The 19226-nt window shown below is 35.7% G+C and overlaps 1 protein-coding gene across 5 annotated transcripts in view; it reads right to left on the bottom strand.

Annotated features, from left to right (window-relative positions):
* Nucleotides 1-19226, bottom strand: part of LOC140519912 (serine/threonine-protein phosphatase 4 regulatory subunit 1-like) — a 71269-nt gene that overhangs the window by 31335 nt on the left and 20708 nt on the right. For 4 of the 5 annotated variants that reach the window (XM_072633434.1, XM_072633435.1, XM_072633436.1 and 1 more), the window contains 4 exons: nucleotides 8777-8909; nucleotides 8276-8382; nucleotides 5768-5910; nucleotides 3784-3930 (listed from right to left, as the gene is read on the bottom strand). In XM_072633434.1, coding sequence (XP_072489535.1) covers nucleotides 3784-3930; nucleotides 5768-5910; nucleotides 8276-8382; nucleotides 8777-8909 — 530 coding nt within the window. The remainder of the gene's footprint in view (nucleotides 1-3783; nucleotides 3931-5767; nucleotides 5911-8275; nucleotides 8383-8776; nucleotides 8910-19226) is intronic. The other variant, XM_072633438.1, reaches the window with a different exon arrangement.

Below are 19226 nucleotides of genomic sequence, written 5' to 3'. Positions count from 1 at the left end.
AAAACAAGCAGCATAATTAATCATAAAAAAAGACTGACAAAGTACAATACTCCTTTAGGCTAAAAACCCTATACAGTATATGAAGAGAAGGACCTTTAATATCATAAAAAATCTGGAACTATGAATTGATCCAACCATTCTGGAAAGTAATTTATAACAATACAATTAAAGTCATCCAACTGTACATATCCTTTGATCCAAGAATACCACTGTGGGCCTAATACCCCCAAAGAGATGAAAGACAAAGGGAAATGACCTATATGTACTAAAAATATTTACAGTAGGACTCTTTGTTGTAGCAAAGAACTGGAAACAAAGTTGGTATCAACCAACTAGGAAAAGACTGGATGAATTATGGCATATGGATGAGACAGAAAACAATTGTTCCCTGAGAAACAGCAAAAAGGACATTCAGATAAATCTGGGAAGACTTGTAGAAATGCGGAGTAAAAAAAGAAGCAAAAGAAAAATTTTATGCACTATCAACAACTCTGTAAAGGAAAATAAATTTTAAAGACTTCAGACTTTTGATCAATGCAATGAATAACTACAGCTTTATAAGACACGGTATACCTCCCACCCCTTGGTAGAGGAATGATGCTCAGTGCATAATGAGACATGCATTTTTAGGCATGACAGAAACAGTATAGATTGATTATACTGATTTGCTACAAAGGAGAATTTTTAAGACAAAGTGAGACAAAGGGATAGTGATGCCAAAGAAATTAAAAGGAACATCAATGAAACACTTAAAATTAAACAGAAGAGAGCAGAAGTTCAAAAGGGGAAACAGACAAGTAAGGTCTATTTAAATAATCTATACTTTAAAAGACAAAATTGTACATAGCAAATTCAGTTTCAAAAGGAAACTTCTGGAAATGTTTTTATGTTGTTGATTCTCAAATCCACTATAAAAAAATTTTTTTTAAAAAGACTATAAAACTATGATCAATGAATGGTCCATTCATAGAAGACTAATGATGAAACATGTCTCCCATTTCTTGGGGAAGAGGTGTTAGACAATAGGTGTGAAATGAGGGATACATTTTCAGGAACAACCAAAATAACACCAATTTATTTTGCTTGACCATAGTTAATTGTTATAATAAAGGGCTTTTAAGGGTATGGGGGAGAAGTTGGGGGTAAGAGTGAGAGAGAGAGGCAATGATAGTGAGGCAGAGAAAAAGAAAAGTGTACATGAAACATTTAAAAAATATAAAGAAGAAAGCAGAAAAAGGAAGGTCAGAAAGGGAATAAAAAGAGGCTATGCTAACTATCACATTAATTTTACTTACACACACACGCACACGCACACACACTATCTGTGTACAGTTTATATAAATATAAAATTTATGTAATACATTGTTTAGAGATTCTAATACAGAGTTTCAGTGTCTGCTCCTTCTGTCTATGTAAATGTTCATGTTTCTTAACTTTGTAGTTGATAACAAGAAAAAATTGACATGCAGGATTAATATTAATATAGGGAGAAAACTGCAAAGATAATGGGGCAATTCTACTGCTAAAAAAATTAAAATTTGCCTTCCTGGGATCAGCAAAGATGTATGAAATAAGGAAAAAAGGAAATTCCTTCCTTCCATTTACCCTAGGAGCTCTCTTCCCTTATTAGTTTCTTCATATTGTCAAACCTAGATTAACAGTTTCAAGATTAAGATCTCATCTGAATTGACTGCAACAAACTTCAACATTCACACATATTGGGAGGCTAGCTGCTAGGTACAGGTTAATGGGTGGTATCTATTAGAAAATAACTGTAGCAAAAAATAATGCTCGGTAAAAGAGCACGAGAGGTACAATTCAAGTGATATATTAGGTCTAAATGGAGAAAGATTATTATTGACTAGGAGAATCCAGTAAGACTAGATGGTGTGGCATTCGAATGGGGCCTTAAAATAAAAGACAAGATTTAAACATCTTAAGATAGGGTTGGAGGGTCTTGCAAGCACTCAAAGCAAGTTTCATCAAACAAGACCTCTACAAGGCTGTAATTTCTCTAATTAGGCCAAATTTTAAAAAATATAAGCAAACAAACAAAAAAAACCCATATTACATCAGCCACCTTAAAAGCACAGATATGTTCAGTATTAAAAAGATTTTACATGAAATTCAGTCAGATTTATAGACGTACACATGGATATAACAGTTAAAATAATATTATTTTTACCAAGCAAAACAACAGCTAAATCAATTATACCATGAAGGATTCAAATAAGGAAGATTTTTACAAGCTTGTTAAGATATTCTCAATACTTACATTTTTTAAAAAAAGAATGTTACTGCGGATAATGTGGTATTTGGCAATAAAACAAAATAGAGAAAATGCTATGAACCTTATTTCTCATTATGTCAGTCTTCATGATAAGACATCTTGCTATCAGATGTCACCTTGGAAACCTGCCTGATTTCCAAAATGGAAAAGAGAGCTAAATGACTAAGAGGTTTATTGGTCATATGCCAAATACCCTTACTAAATGGCAATATCTAGTTTCATTTTGAAGAATCAATGTAATTAATTGCTTAAAAAAAAAAAAAACTAAGGATTTCATACAATATCTGAGAATTTAAACTTAATAATCACTTTTTCTTGAAACCAATCTTTTTTTATAAAGCTAGAGAATAAGAAAGTATAATTTTGTCAAAAAGGCCAGTCCTTAAGCTTCTAGTTGGACAAAATGAACATAAAAGGCATATGAATTCCAAGTATTCTGATGTTTAATGTGTTTTAACACATACAAAATTTTAAGGGAACTGCTGTTCCATGATACATAATACTTTAGAATCTTGAACAAAATTCTCTTTTCTCTTCAAATTTGGCAAAGATTTTTCTTCTTTTCATCTTATTGAACTCATAAATAAGACTTTCTTCAGTTCTTCAAGAATACCTCTAAAACTATGGCTAGCTTCAAGAAAGCATCAAATACATAACTGTACAAAGCATTTTAAATACAAAGAACAAGGACCTCCCTCTTTATCAATTATAGTTGTCACCATCCTAACATTTAACTTATATAATAATTATATTTTATTAAAATAACTATAAAACTTTAACTTAAATTTATATAATTTTTATCCTTTCAAAGGCTATAAAATTAACTCATTATAAGTGGAGTTTGATAATCAATACTCTGAACTTTTTCTCACAAGATACAAATGTAGGCATTTTATAAGATTTATCACAATTGCTTTAGCTTTATTTCTTGAACTAATTTAAAGACCAATGCTATATAAGGTAAAAGGACTGCAACCTGTCAATTAGAATTTACCAACAGAATATGAATATTATGTGGTGGGCTTTTAACTGATCAATGCTACCCTGTGCCTCTTCTCTCCCAGCTTTCCCGTCATTCTTGGTAGAGAAGGAAACATAGCTGGTAGCACTGCCACATTTCCCTCCTCTATTCAAGGACATTACTATCAGGATTCCTACCTCCAATATGAATTCAAGGCTCTAGGGCAATGAAGAAGTTTTTCTTCTCACAAACAGGTTGGGGATCGTTTACCAAAGAGCTAGTGCCATTAAAAAAAAAAAAAACACACCAAAAAACCCAACCCCACTCCAAACAAAAACAAACCAAAATAAAAGATGTTTTGTAATAAAATTCAAATTTTTAATAATAAAATCACAAATTATAAGACATATCACTTGTTGAAAATGTGATAAATATTAACTAAGCCAAAAAGTATACTTCAGGCTGTGCAACAGTCATTTCATACAAATTACCATATACATATATGAAGTAGGTGTTACCATAATTTACTTACATTCACTGCTTCTGCTTTGTATTCATCATCACTGTCTGGAGCAGATAGGTCTAGTAGTATTGGGCAGACTTTGTTTTCAATATCATTTTGAAAAATTAGATCCTGTTCCAATAGAATTAACAGTACTTCCTGACTTGATTTCCTAACCTAGAATGGTTTTTTTAAAAAAGGGGATGGGGTAGGAAAGGAAATATAAAAGTTTTTTAAAAGATTTTCTTCTCCTTAGACACAAAGTTAGAAACAATACCAGATCAGCATCCTAACCTTCCATTCACATCAAACATAGAGTTCTGGTTGCTGCAATTCAAAAAAAATGTACTGAAGTTAGAACAAGGCCAGAGAAGGATAATTAAAAGGACTAAGGCAAAGGAGCATTTTTCATATAGAAACTGACCAAAACGAACCAAAAACCCAACCCAGGGCTCTTTAAACTGGAAAGATGAAACTGGGGTAGAGTGAGGGTAGGGGCATTTAAAGGGGGATAAAAAGTGATTAAACTTGTAAAATCATAAAGTCTATAGGCTGAATGAGCTTGGATGCCATAAAATCTGAAAAAGAAAAAGTTTTAGAAAAATAAAAACAGATATAGCAGTAGTACTTTACACACTAGATAATAATAGACTTAAAGAAATTACCCGGCAGAGAAGTGGGGAAACAAATTGAAAATATAAAAAGATTCAAACAAAGCTGAGATAAATATGTATTCCTAACCTCTCTTTATAACCTATTATATCACTTGTTAATCTAACCTTTGCACTCATGGCACTTAGGTCACACATATTAAAATTTTAAGCAGAAGAGCTACATAATCAAAATGGGATTTCAGGATGACTAATCCAGAAGCTGCGTTTAGGATGGATTGGAGAAAAGAGAGGATTAAAGACAAGAAGATTAGTTAGAAATCTACTGCAATAATCTTGGTGTGAAGTGATGATGGCTTTCCAGAAAAAGAAAGGGGAAGAAATATAAGATATTAGAAGGAGTGGCAAGCCAGACTGGTAACCAAATGATATGGACTGGTGAGAAAAAGGGAGTCCAATGTTAACTTTAAGATTTCAAGCCCAGATGGAACTTAACAGAAATAAGGAAATTAGAATGTAAAGACTATTTTGCAGGGAAGAAAGTAATTAATTTGGTGTTAACTTAAGTATGAGATACTGATACCAAGGATATCAAGGTAGAAGTGTCTTACAGGCAGCTGCAGACATCCAACTACAACTCAGGAGAAGAGTTAAGTCTGGAAATGTGAGAATAGAGGCAAGAGGTGAGGACATGATGGTAATAAATTCTCCAAAAGAAAGAACATGAAAGAAAGTTAAAAGAAGAGAAGGTTTTACCTTAAAAGATCAGGAGGAAAAGAAGCCAGGGAAGAGGGGCAGGAGTACATGTCATAGAGGCCAAAGAAGGAGAGAAGGAAAGGGTGGTAAATAATCTCAAAGAAGAGGGCACAAGAAAAATCAGGGCTGAGAAAAGACCAACAAATTTATAAAATGAAGGGATTGGACAAGGTGACTCAAAGTTCTCTTGAGCTCCCAACTTCTATGAGTATGATTTGACAATTTAGAAGGTAGTAACTGAATCAGCCCCAATCCAACACAATTTTGAGGACAGTTTCAATAGAACAGTGAGGACAGAAGCAAGATGACAAGGTTAAGGAATAAATGAAGGAAAAGTGAAGGTAGTAGTAGGTTCAGAACACAGGAAGAAAGTAGCTTGAAGAAACTATAAGATCAAGATGTTTTTCATAGACATGGTGATGTATACATGTATTTAATAGGTAATATCTATTCTGTCAAGTAATTAGAAGAATCCTGAATAAACGGAAAGACTAATTCTTTAGTCACTTAACACTAGAAAACTAACAACTACTGTTGTGGGTTATAGAAGGCACAATTCTTCTCAAAGATTTAGTATAATTAAATAAGAGAAAATTTTGCTAACCATACAGAATTTGTCAAAAGGAAAGGCTCAAAAAATTTCAAACCTGGTTGTTTGGATCTGTGAGATACCTCACGACAATGGGCATAAGATATTCAGAGAAGGCCAATGGAAAGTTTGGTCGGCTGTCTTGCAAAAAAATGGCAATGGGAGGTATTTGTTCCATTAGCTCTGTCCGCACTGTAGGCTCTGTGGCAATGAAACAACAAAAGGAAAAAAAAGAAATTTATATTTAGAAAAAAACAAATCCTAGATACAGTATACATTTAAAATTTCTAGCTTTTCTTCCTAAAACACATCATCAAGAAAATGAGACATTGTAGTTTAAAAATAATAATCTATTTAGTGTATTTGTGCTAGTGCAAGACCTAAAAGTTAGGTGAATCATATAAAGCAAACAGAAAAGAGAATGGCAACTCTGTTTCAAGGCATAAATAAATCAAATAGGAAACAATATGCAACAAACACACTGGAACAGCAACCAAAAAACCAATACAACTAAGAGTATTTGTGCAAGATTTATAGGTTACTGTAAAATTCCTAGAAGAATGTGTATGTTAAAGATTTTTATCATATGATATATCCTCCTACAATTCATGAATTCCAGTTATTTTTAAAGCAAGACACTAAAAATACAATTTACAATTCAATTAATTGTAAAGGCATCATAAATGGTAACTCATTTAAAAAAAGAACACTTTTAAAGTTTTAAAGTATCAGATTAAACCTTTTAAATGTATATGAAAAATTGGGACCACATACCAATATGCCCCAGAGATCCAAGTTGGATTTACTAGGCTCCAAATATTTAAATGGGAGAAGTTTGTAACGGGTATTGACCAAGAGAATCTAAGACTCTATTAGAGGAGTTTTCCAATCACCTTAATGAATTATAATACATGAACCTTTATTTAGAGGCATTTCAGTGACATCTACCCATGGTGTGTAGGCATGTTTATTAAACCATTACTTAGCAACTGCTGATCCTAACAAATGGGATCACTAAGTCAAGGTAACAGCTTCAGTAACCCTGTTTTTTGTTTATTTTTCATTTCCTTTTCATTTTCCATCTGCAGAAGACAGAATAATATGAAGTAGAACAGGACTGATTCTAAGCAAGAAAGAAGCCTGTGCCCACAGTCTTTGTTTGTCAACACTGGAAATGACTGCCTTGAAGGAAAGACACACAGGAATTGCACATTCTTGAAGGTGGTCTGAAAGAAGAAATCTTGAGTAAACTTTGGCAGACCCAGGAGATAACAGGAACCAGGGCATGAAAGACTTGCTGCAGAAACACATGTAGAAGGAAATAGGTACACAATTGCTCAGCATCAGGAAGTCACTTCTCATCTCCATCTTTAGGTAACCCTTACTTCTCCCATCAAGACTCAGATCAAATACCCCCTCCTTCAAGGGGTCTTTCCTGACTTCCCATCCCCTGCGGTTTAGTATTTCCTCCTCCCACTACGTTGTATTTATTTTCTATAAATATTATATTTACGTCTCTCTAAACGTTATATCACCCCCACGTAATGTAAACTCCCTCAGGGCCTATCTTACTTTGTATTTGCATCCCCAGCACTTATAACAGTGTCTGCCACATGACTGGCATTTCCCCCCTCAAATCCTATCCTGACCCTGGAGATTTTCAAATATTATTCCAGTGCAAGTTGAAATTGGTTCAGTAACCTACTATGTTGCAATTGGCCATAGGACAAGGAATGCTTTGGTCACAGCAATCTGCTAAGATGTATCTACTAAGTCAAAGAGAAGTTTTTAATGTAAATTAGTGAAAGGAATACCCACAAATTTCTGAAACATTCAAATATGATCAGGAACAGAAACCTTATTTGGATGCTTCAAGGCAAACTAGTCAAATTCTAAAGCAGAACTCTGATTCCAAGAGAAGATGAATACCACATCAATGACAAAGACATTATCATTGTGAAAAATTTTCAGGGAATTAAAAATCAAACTATATAGATTTAAGAAACAATCTTTTATAAATAGAGATAATTTTCTTTTTCTATATAACTGGAGTGAGGAAAAGGGGGTGAAAATCCCACCTCAGATTTACCTTCAAATAGTCAGACTAAAATAGATAAATTATAAAAATCAAATTCAATATGCCTTGTACTTTGGAAGTTTAGCAAATTCACTAATAAATGAACAAAAAAATCAAAACCTGTAGATGCCTTGGAAAATGGACACATTATTTTTTGAAAATCAGTATTATTAATCAAATTCAGATAAGATCCTCAGTGTTATTTTTTGAAATTAATTAATGGAAGGAAAGTAAAGCCAAATCACAATCTTCCTGGGCCTTAGTTTCCTCACCTATAAAAGGACAGGGGTTGAAATAGATGTTCTCTGAGGTCCTTTCCAGCTCTTGCTCAATGATCCTATGATTCTTATTTTTAGTGTCTAACTTAATGATTGCCTGAAGATTCTGAATAACTTAAAACTAATTAAGTATAATTTTCAAAATGAGAAGTAAATTGTGGTTAATCTAAAATTTCTTTCAAATAAGTTGAAATTGTGCAGTTTCACAAACCTGCATCTTCTGACAGTCTGACCACTATCTCCATTACAGTCAAGAAATCTTCCTCATTATTACTGAAGTCCCGGAAGACATCCAAAAGTCCTCTAGCAATAATCTGTCTAGGGAGGGAATATAACAGCTCAGTACCATAAATGAACAAAAGATCATTCTGTCAAAAATATTTATCAAGCAAACTAAAGTCAAAGGAAAGAATAAATATCATTTTTAAAAAGGTACTTTAATCTCAACTAAACAATCTGTTTTATTTTTGTACATGTTTAAAAGAAATTCACTCAGCAATCCTAATTATCTAAACTTCATTAAATTCCGCCACTTTTTACTTCCCATCTTATTAGGTAATTAAGAGAAAAACAAACATCAGAAAATACACAACTGAATGAAAATGTGTAAAGAAGAAATTAAACACAGCAAAATGAAATAGTGTATTCCCCTTACACCACCCCCCCTCCCCCAATCCTTCCCGCCCCACCCCACCCCCAGTGAAATTCTTACCGGTTAAAAATGTTATCACTAAAGGCATACTTTTCCAGTCGAGCTAGTGGAGTCAAATTATCTTGTCCAGGAATGTCCAAGAAGGCAGTTATTCTCATGCTATCACAATCTGGCCCATAATCTTCAAACCCAACTTAAAGGGAGAGAAAAAAACATTTGTTTATCAACCATATAAGAAAATAGAGGCAGTTATGGTCAAATGAAAAAGTGAAAAGAGCCCTCCCTGTGTAGTCAGGATGACCCTGCACAAGTCCCTCAGTGGCTGCAGCTGTGGACACTCTGGCATACCCTCTTTGCCCCAGGCTTTCACGGTGCTCTTTGTTCTTTTGACCTGTCTAACCTGCCCTGATTCATCCTCCTCTAACTTACCAAGTGTGTGCTGCCTTCCCCCAATTCCTGCAAAGTTGTCTTGGGGCCTCTTCTGTCTCTAACTGCTCCTTTGTTGATATCACATCTACTCTCATCATCTCTGTGTGAAGAATTCACAAATCTAAAAAGATCAGGCCCACTCTCTCTCACCAATCCTATATTTCCAAATGCTGCTTAATATCTCTACCTACCTGTCCCCAGATGGGTCTCAAATTTAACAAGTCTAAAACTGAATTCATATTTTGTCCCAGCTTGTCCTTCAGAACTTTCCCTAGGTGGACAAGAGAAAGACTCCTCATTCTTTCCCACTGCCCTAGAGCCAATCAGCTGATAAGGCCTATCATTTCTACATTCATCACATCTCTTGCATATGATTCCTTTTCTCCTCTGACACTGTGGCCACCCTGGTGCAGGCCCTCTTTACAAAATGAGGTCTGGAATATATTGCAAGAGCAAGTCCACCTGATGGTCTCAGGTCTCTCACACTTCAATCCTCCTCCACTCAGGTGTCAAACTGATCATTTTAAAGCACTGACCATATCACACATTTGGTAAATTCCAGTGGCTCCCTGTCACCTCCAAGATCAAATATAAAATCCTCTTCTTGTTTTTTAAAGCCCTGCATACATTATCTGGCCCCTTCCTACCTTTTTCCAGTCTTCTTATACCTTACTCCCATCCTCCCCCTCCACATACTTTGTAAACCAGTGATGCTGGCCTACTTCCTCCAACAAGATACTCCATCTCCTGATTCTAATCATTTGCACTGACTGTCCCCCATGCCTGGAACATTTTCCCTCCTCATCTCTGCCTCCTTGCTTCTCAATAAAGAAGCCTTTCTGATCCTTCCTTCATCTTAGTGCCTTGGTGCCTTCCCTATGATCCAAATGATCCAGTGTATACTTGTTTGTATGTTGTTTCCCACATTAGACTCCGAGTACCATGAGGGCAGGGACTGTCTTGTGTATGGCCTTCCTTTGTATCCCCTGAAGTCAGCACAGTGGCTGGCATACATATCAGGCACTTAATAAATGCTAGATGACTGACTGGTACCACTATCCTTCCCAGGTACTCAGGTTTGCAGCCTTAGAGTCCTCCTTGATTCTCCACTTATCCTTCAACTCCCACATCCAATCAGTTGCTAAATATTACAAATTCTACCTCTTTTAATTCTTACATCACTATCCCTGTCTTGACATTCATATAACCTTTTATCTTATTCCACTTCAGGCTTTCTACTAGGTGAGTACAATAGCTTTATAACTGTTTACCTCCAGTCATCCCCCACAGCAATCCATCCTCCACATAATTGCCAAATCGATATTTCTAAAAGTCAGATCTGACCATGGTGCCATCCTACCTCCTTTCCTCCCACCTAACAATCTTCAGTGGTTCCCTGTTGCCTCTAGGATAAAACACAGTATCTTTAGCATAGCATTGAAAGCTTCCACAAGTGGACTCCCAGCTGTCTTTCTACTCTTTTACACATCCCCTTTATATATTATTTATTAAGTCAAACTTGCTTCCTACCTTTTTTTGGGGGAGGGGGACAATATTCCATCTATCTCCCATCTCTGGGCTTTTGTATAAGATGGCCTCCACTTCCTGAACAAACTCCTTTCTAACTTCCACCTGGCAGAATATTTAGCTTCCTGTAAAGCACAGTTCAAGTACTACCTCCTACAAAAAGTCTTCTATTCCTTAGTTATCAGTACTCCTTTCTTCTTGAAATTACTTCCTATTGCTTTGTATGTACTTTGAGTTTACCTACTCGTGAACATATTGTATCCTACTAATAGAATCTAAGTTCCATGAGAACAAGAACTGTTCAGTAAAAAGTACAGTGCCTTGCAGACAGTAGGTACTAAATTACATTTTGAATTGAAACACTATAAGCCTTCAACTCCTCATCTATAAAGTGGGGTTGTTATGAGGAAAATGTCTAAGTATAAAACATCATAGATCTGGAGCTGAAAGGATCTAAGGTGTTTAAATTTAGTAGCACTTTTTCAGTTTTTGAGAACCCCAATCTTTAACCTTAAGAATTCATCTAATTCACACTGCATTCCTATCTTCTGGAATAAATGCAAAGTTTATGTCTATACTAAGACTGCTAAGTGAAGTTAAATAATGTGAGACAACCACAGAATAACTTTGTTTCAAAATAATACTACGTTCAATTCATTTAAAATGTTAGAGGAAAGACAGGGAATTTTATTAAAAAAAAAAAAAGGGTCAGCCCACTTTAGGAAGTCTATGGAAGGAAGTTAAGATTGAAAAGGTACAGAGTTCTTCTTCAAGAAACCATTAAGAAAGAAGAAGGGTCAAGCGAATTTGGTTGCCAATGGAAACACTTTTGTTTGTAAAGAGTTATGGGGATCTGCATGGATCACGCACACAAAATATGATGTATTCCCCAACTTTTCATTTCCAATATGTTAAAAAGGAGAGTGGTTAAGAGGGAAAAATTTATTCAGGTCAGCCTTGTGATTTTATTTAGAGAACTCAATTAGAGAACTGTTAGATGCAGATTACCAAATGTATGCAGTTTGTATCTTTGGAGTTTTAGAGAATTGTCTGGGACACAGAAATGTTAAATGGCCTCATTCAGACACAGCAAGACTTTATTCTCTAAGCCAATCTGTCTCTAAGTGAAAGCAATATGCACACAAGCTGAGTATCTTCATTTTGGGAGGGATACCCACCAGCCAATCTCTTCATCAATACCCTCAGCACCTCCTCCTGATTTGATTCCACTCTCATCATAGTTCTTTTCTACTGGAAACCATCTCTCTGAATACTGGTCCCTCAAATGCATTCTTCTCAATTATCCTACTATCTTGGGCTGAATCTAGATTAACTCCAAATTTGTCTTTGGATTTCTCTGTTATTCATTTCCCTGCGCATACCAATACATGATTCAAATAACAATCTGATCCTGGACGGTGCCTCTGTTATAATGTTTTAACAAAATGCTCTGGACAACATACAATATTTGCAGGCAAAATACAATGGGAATCTTGAGTATAATCAAGCCTCATGACACAGGACAAGTACATTCTTGACTAATAACAGAATCTTTAAGTTGAGAAGACATTTTGAATTCACCTATTCAAATAAAAATGTCTTTAAAATAACCTCAAAAAGCAGTATCTTCAATATCTTCTTGAAGCCGTCTAGAAGACTCATCACTCCTGAGGAAAACTATTTCACTTCTGGACAGCAGTAATCATTTAAAATTTGTTTTTTCCCCCTTATATTTAATTGAAATGTGCCATTCTACAACTTCAGCTTCCTAGTTCTGACTTCGGGGGCCAAGCACACCAAGTCTAATACTTTTTTCACATGATAGTCCTTCAAATACTCAAAGATTGCTAAAATGTCTTTAGAGGGAAGGCATGATAAAGTGGATAGTTCTGAACTTCTCAGTGAGGTGGGATAGGTTTAGTGAAGACTTCTCAGATTGTAATTCTTCTCCCAGGGTGAGGTAAGACCTAGAGGCTCAAGGTTACAATATTTTTAGAATAGAATAGTCCCATATAAGGATATAAAACTGTGTAGTGTATTAGGGTCTCAATGATTGGATAAAACTTACATAATTCCTTGATGTCTTCATTTCAAAAGGGATTGGTTAGATTTTGTGTCTAGAATGTAAGATCATATTCTCAGCTAATGAGGATAATGGTCAGTGGGGGAGGAGGGACTTGCGTTAGGGTCTATATAAATCACTGCCTTTTCTTTGTCTTTGTCTTTCCTACTCCAGATGAACTGGTGTAGGATTGTCCCGATTCTTGAGAATCTAGTAAATAAACTTTCTGTCATCACTTTGAGAGGCCTCTGAGAAACTGATTTAAGTAGGGACCTGAGCCATCCCACACATTAGTTAGGAAGATCTGGATTCAAATCTTGCCTCTGATGCCAGCTCATGACCATGGACAAGTCACTTAACCTCTGTCTTTTAGTTTCTTCATTTATAAGACAAAGATTCTAACATTTGTATAGGTCTATCAAAGGTTCCCAAGCTTATTTGGCCTACCACCCCCTTTTCAAAAAAAAAAGAAAAGAAAAGAAAAATTACTCAGCACTCCCCTGGGGTTAGGTTAGCTCAACTCTTATTTTTATTCAATGTCACCCAGTTGCAGTGGAGGTTATTGCTGCCCTCACCCTGGATGGTTCCAGTGTCCCCCAAGGGGCAGTACTGCTCACTTTGGGAACCTATACATCTAAATCTATTCTCCTAGGTTCTCCTCATGCTCCCTTTCTAGACTCCCCTTCTTTTTTTTTTTTCCCCTATGGTTTCCCTTCTTGTTATTCTAGCAGTTTTCTTCTGGCTACACTCTAATCAATCAACACCTGCCCTGAAATGGTTTCCAGAACTGAATATTCAAGATGCAGTCTAACCAGGCAGAGTATCAGGACTGTCATCCTGAGAAAGCTGTTCATACTTTTGAACACAGTTCCTTTAATAACAAAACCCAAGGTTAACCTTTCTAAGTTGGCATGTCACAAGGATGACTCACTGAGCTTTCTTTTAGTCTACTAAAACACCCAGATCTCTTCCACATATACTACTATCTGGCCATCCCTTCCTCTTGCCATAGTTGCACAAACGATTTTTTTAACCCAGGTATAGGATTTTACATTTATCCCTATTACATTTTTTATTAGCTAGGAGCCATCACTTTAGTCTGTTTTTTGACCTTGCAATCCAAAATTTTAGCTACATATGCCAGTTTTTAATTATATCATCATTTAATAAACATGTCATCTACATCTATACCTATAGCATTAATGCAAAAAAAAAGCACTGTTACAACATTTTAAGATTTGAAAAATACTCTACAAATTTAATTTTTCTTCATCACAACAAACCCAGAAGGTGAGGGATACTAGTATCACCATTTTACAAATGAGGAAAGTGAGGTGACACAGATTAAAGGACTTGCGCAGTACCACACAGCTAATAAGTATCTGAGGTCAGACCTAAACTCAAAACATTTTTAGCACAGGGGCAAGGATAGATCTATCAGGGGAACTCTACTGGAGACATCTTTCCAGATTAGCACTAATCCATTTGAATCACAGATTTTTGGATTCAACTGTACAACTAGTTTTGAATCAACTTTACTCTTATTCAGTTCACAACTCTGTCCACAAGGATATAATGACTGTGTCTTTCAGCATTCCTGTGACCTTTCTTATACCTAGCAATCCAGTTTTTTTAAAAAAGAGGAAATGAGGCACATTTGCTATATCATAAAAGCTTCTAGATGACACTGTGCTAGCTCATACCTTTTACCATTTTTCTTCTGAAATTCTCTTTTTACAACAATTAAACAATTGTCTAGAACATGAAGCATTCATTCTCTTCCCACTTTCGAAATTCAGAACCATTTATCTTTCTTGACTATTATGGCTCTTCTATTCTCAGTTCTTCAAAGATCACTGACAGTAACTCAGCAATCATATCTGTAAGTAACTCCTATAACCTAGGATATGGAATCATAGGATTTAGGGTAAAACAGATCCCTAGAGATCATCAATCTAATGTAACCATGTCATTTTACATATAAGAAGACTGAGGACCAGAGAAGTTAAGCGACTTAATAATGTCACAAAGTTTTTAAAAAACACCTAGGACCTGAACTTAAGCCTTTGGACTCCAAATCCATTGCTCTTATACTATACTATGCTATAATTCATCTAAACCCAATGATTTGAGCTCCCTGAGGGCAAAGTGGTATTCTCTTACCATTTGGTTACTTCTCTTGGGTTTCAATTCTCTGTCAACCACTTCTGTGCCATAGATATTTACATGGCAACTGTCAGTTCTACCTTCTTTCTGTAGTCCATTTGTCATCATGTCTGACTCATCATGGCAAAGACTCTATAGTGGTTTATCATTTCCTTCTCCAGGTCATTTTACAGATGAGGCAAACAGAGTTAAGTAACTTGCCCCACAGTCACACAGCTAGGAATGTCTGAGAATGGATGTGAACTCAGGAAGATGAGTCTTTCAAAGTCCAGATCCAGCATTCTATCCACTGTGCCACCTAGCTGTCATCCATTAGCATTATCCTATCTGCCCCAAGTGCTCTTTTCTGATCATCTTTCATGCAACATAGTTTTTCTCTTTAGCATGCACTAAGAGGCTAAGTTCCTTCAGAACTCTAGCCTTTCTAATACTTTCTGTTCTTACAGGAGCATGAATCTTACTCATCATATCCATCAAACTGTATTCATTATCAGGGTTGTACTTGCAAGACCCATACATCAGTCTTTTCAGTTAATGATCTCTTTTTCTCCTTCATCTGCTCATTCATATCTTTATCATCAGAATTTCTTTACTGAAAGCACTTTTAACCTGACTTCTAGTAGACTCTTAAGCTCAGGACACCTAATTAGATCTATTTCTGAACTCTCTGAAACGTTCTTCAATAATATTATCCAAATATTCTTTACAACATTCCCATCCCTCACCCTGGAAAATCTTTAACTTTTAAAAAAAGTTTTATTGATGATTTGTTTTTTATGTTCCTGTTATTTCCAGATACATCATGCCTCCATCATAACAAAGAAAAAAGTCAGTTAAATAAAAACAACCAACTGCAACACATCACACCCAGTCTCCATTTCCTCCTTTTCTCTTGCTCCCTCTCTGACAAAAGGAGAGGCACAGATAACATCTTCTGGATATTTGGGCAGAAAGACTACACATATCCTAAAGAGTACACCATACCCTAAAGAAATGAGTAGGGGCAGCTAGATGGGACAGTGGACAGTGTTGATCCTAGGGTAGGAGGACCTGAATTCAAATCCAAACTGAGACACTATCTGTGAGACCCTGGACAAGTCATTTAACCGTTTGCCTCAGTTTCTCATTTGTAAAATGAACTAGAGAAGGAAATGGCAAACAACTCCAGTATCTTTGCCAAGAAAATCCCAAATAGATCAGGACGTGACTAATCAACAAAATAACAACAACAAAGCAATCAGTATTTGAGATGTTAAATCATTTGCCATAAATACAAGTGGTTGAAACTATTGCTTAGAACAGAATTTTGCTAGACCTGATCAGATTATAAGCTCCTTGAGAGCTGGAACTGTCTTTTGCCTTTCTTTGCATCCTCAGTGTTCAAGTATAGTGCCTAGTAAGGATAGGGTCTTAATAAATTCTTGATGATCTCATGAAACTTAATTTGTCCAGCCACAACACACTCGTATACAAACTATGGTTGCTAATGAACTCAGAACTTCTTCCTGATCTGACCTCCCCAGTTTTCTCCCATATGAAAGTTTCCAGGCCCAATTTTGATCCTTGCTCTTAGTCACCCTTAAGTACTTAGGTTCCTGCTTAATCCTGAACTGAACCACACACGCCTGAACTTCAGACTCATTCTTTGAGAATAATGCCTCAAGGCAAGCCTGCCTATAATCTAACTAACGCTGCTTCAAATGTGGACTGATTGCTCTCCCCTTTCGATGTAACACTTTGGGCAACTCATCTCCCTGGACAAGAACTCCAAGGTGATTCTCAATTGGCCCCTTCTGTGTTGTCAACATATCTAGGTGGTTTTCTTCCCCCATCTTTTTTCTTAAAAGACGTTCAGGTGGCAAGAGACATGAGAGTAGATCATCTAGTCCAAACCCCCTGTTGCCCAATATCCCTCATCTAAAAGATGAAGAAATTTAGTTCCAAAGAGGTTCAGTAACAGAAAGTAAGTAGCAGAGGTGAGATTTGTATATAAGCACAGTTATGTTTCTTAGAGGATCAAAAAAGGATTACATTCCTGACAAATTCTGTCATCTTTCCACTCTCTCAAGAGAATAGTCCTGCATGAAAGAGAATAAAATAAACTGGTAATCTAACTTATAAATTAGCTTTTTTTATTTTAAACTTTGGTTAGTGTGATTCATTCCCCAGGACCTGATTACTCTTTGGATGAGCTGAGAAAACTAACTTTATAAGCCTGCATGCATAAGAATCAGACCATATGCCCTGATAAGCCAACCAAGGTACAACACACTACATGGTACCAATCTTACCTGTTTCAATACTAAAGAAACTTTGTTTCTGCCTCCCAAATGATCTGGGACATGCAGTGAGATGGAATTTCCCTGATTAAAGGGTAGATAAGTCAATCCTTACCTGAGCCTTCTATATCCAGCAGGTGCCAGACCATGCTTCATGCTATGTATCCATCCACCAGGACACTAAGGCTTAGCCACCCTAGCCAACCTGACCTGCTACAAATAAGGCTTACACTACCCCCCACCCCCAATTTCTGTCAGTCAATAAACATTTATTAAGCACCTACTATGTGTCAGGCATTGTGCTAAGCACTGGGGCTATAAAGAAAGGCTTTCAAGGAGGTTATAGTCAAATGGGAGAGAAAACAAGTAAACAACTACATATAAACTATACTCAGTATAAATGAGAAATAAATCAACAGAAAGAAGGCTCGAGAATTAAAGAAGATCAATTATAAAGCCTTCTTCTAGAAAATGGGATTTAAAATGAGACTAGGAGAAAATATAGAGAATAAATTGCCAGTACCTTTGCTACTGCAAAGATCATGACAAATCTACCATACTAAGGTTCCACTCACAATCCCTGTTCCTACCTAAACCAGAGGTTCTTAAAATATTTCATATCACCCATAACCTCGAAGTCATCTCAGATTAAACACATAAACTACATATGATAACAAAAAAGCCCAATTATATTGAAATAATTTCACACACACACAGACATACACACATACATATACATGTAGTCTGGGTTAAGAAGCCCTGGCTTAGATCAAAGCTCCCTTCCCTGGCATGAAAGGCACCCACCACCACATGCATTATATTCCTAAGTAGAATATAAATTCCTGGAGGACAGGGGCTGTCTTGCTTATATTTGTATCCTATTGCTAAGAAAATACTAAGCACTTAATAAATGCTTAATTGAAATAGCTATTAAGCATACAATGTTGAGTATCAAATCCAATCCCCCTCATTTTACAGATGAAGAAACTGAGGCCCTAAGATGTTTTAACTTGTTTGGCACATAGTAATGGCAGAGCTGGGGTTAGAACTATGACCTTAAGATTCCAAGTCCAATAAAACTTCACCATACCATAGTGCCCCTTCCCCTGCTATTTTTGCCCCATAAGAAAAATCTTTATCTTGAAAAGAAAATTGGATAGAAAATATATTCAATCAGTCAATAAGCATGTATTAAGTACCTTGCTCTGTGCTAGGCACTGTGTCAAATGTTGGGGATACCAAAAAAAGACAAAAGACAGTTCTTGCTCTGTACGAGATCATGATCTAATGGGGGAGTTCACAATCTAATTGCTGCTAGAAACAATATTATTCCAAATAATATTTTTGTACACTGTTTATCAGCTGATAATAGTATTAAAACATGAGTCACCTGTTTAACAATTTAGATTACAGAATAATATTTTATAAATTTATACTGACGAGTGTCTAAATAAATGAAAAATTGATTATAAAATATTTTAAAAGAAATGTATTTTCAAGGAACTAGAACTAGGGTAGGTAAGTATTATTTAGATTTTGTTTTAATTAGTATACCCTGCAATTAGCATATTAAGACATCAGTATAAACAATGTTGGTCTATATTTACATTTCATTTATCTTATTTGTATGCACTGAAACTTGTCCCTCCTCAGTATTTTGTTCTGTTCTGTTCCCTTAAATATAGCCAACTCTTTGGTGAATCATAAATTATGATTAGATAAGCAAAAACCTATCACCTATACAAGAAAAAAAAAACCCAGCACATTTTCTAATGTCATTGTCATGCAATGGACAGTACTCTTCGCCACCCCCACTGCCCAAAAAAAGAACTTAAAAACCATTTATCTAATATAGGTAATTTTCATAGCACAAAGGTGGGCCACAGGGTAAAGTGATTTGCAAGAAACCTTAGAGCTACAGAATCTAATCTCCTAATTTTACAGATAAAGACATAATGAGAAGAAAAATAACAAAGTTTTAGATAGATTAGATAGACTTACTTCTGAAAATCAAGTCCAATTAATGAGATTCTTCTATAATGTTTAC

Source organism: Notamacropus eugenii, chromosome 1 (genome assembly GCF_028372415.1).
Source record: "Notamacropus eugenii isolate mMacEug1 chromosome 1, mMacEug1.pri_v2, whole genome shotgun sequence".
Classification (NCBI taxonomy): Eukaryota; Metazoa; Chordata; class Mammalia; order Diprotodontia; family Macropodidae; genus Notamacropus; species Notamacropus eugenii.
The sequence above is the reverse complement of the archived record's forward strand: the minus strand, read 5'-3'. Positions and strand labels throughout refer to the sequence as shown.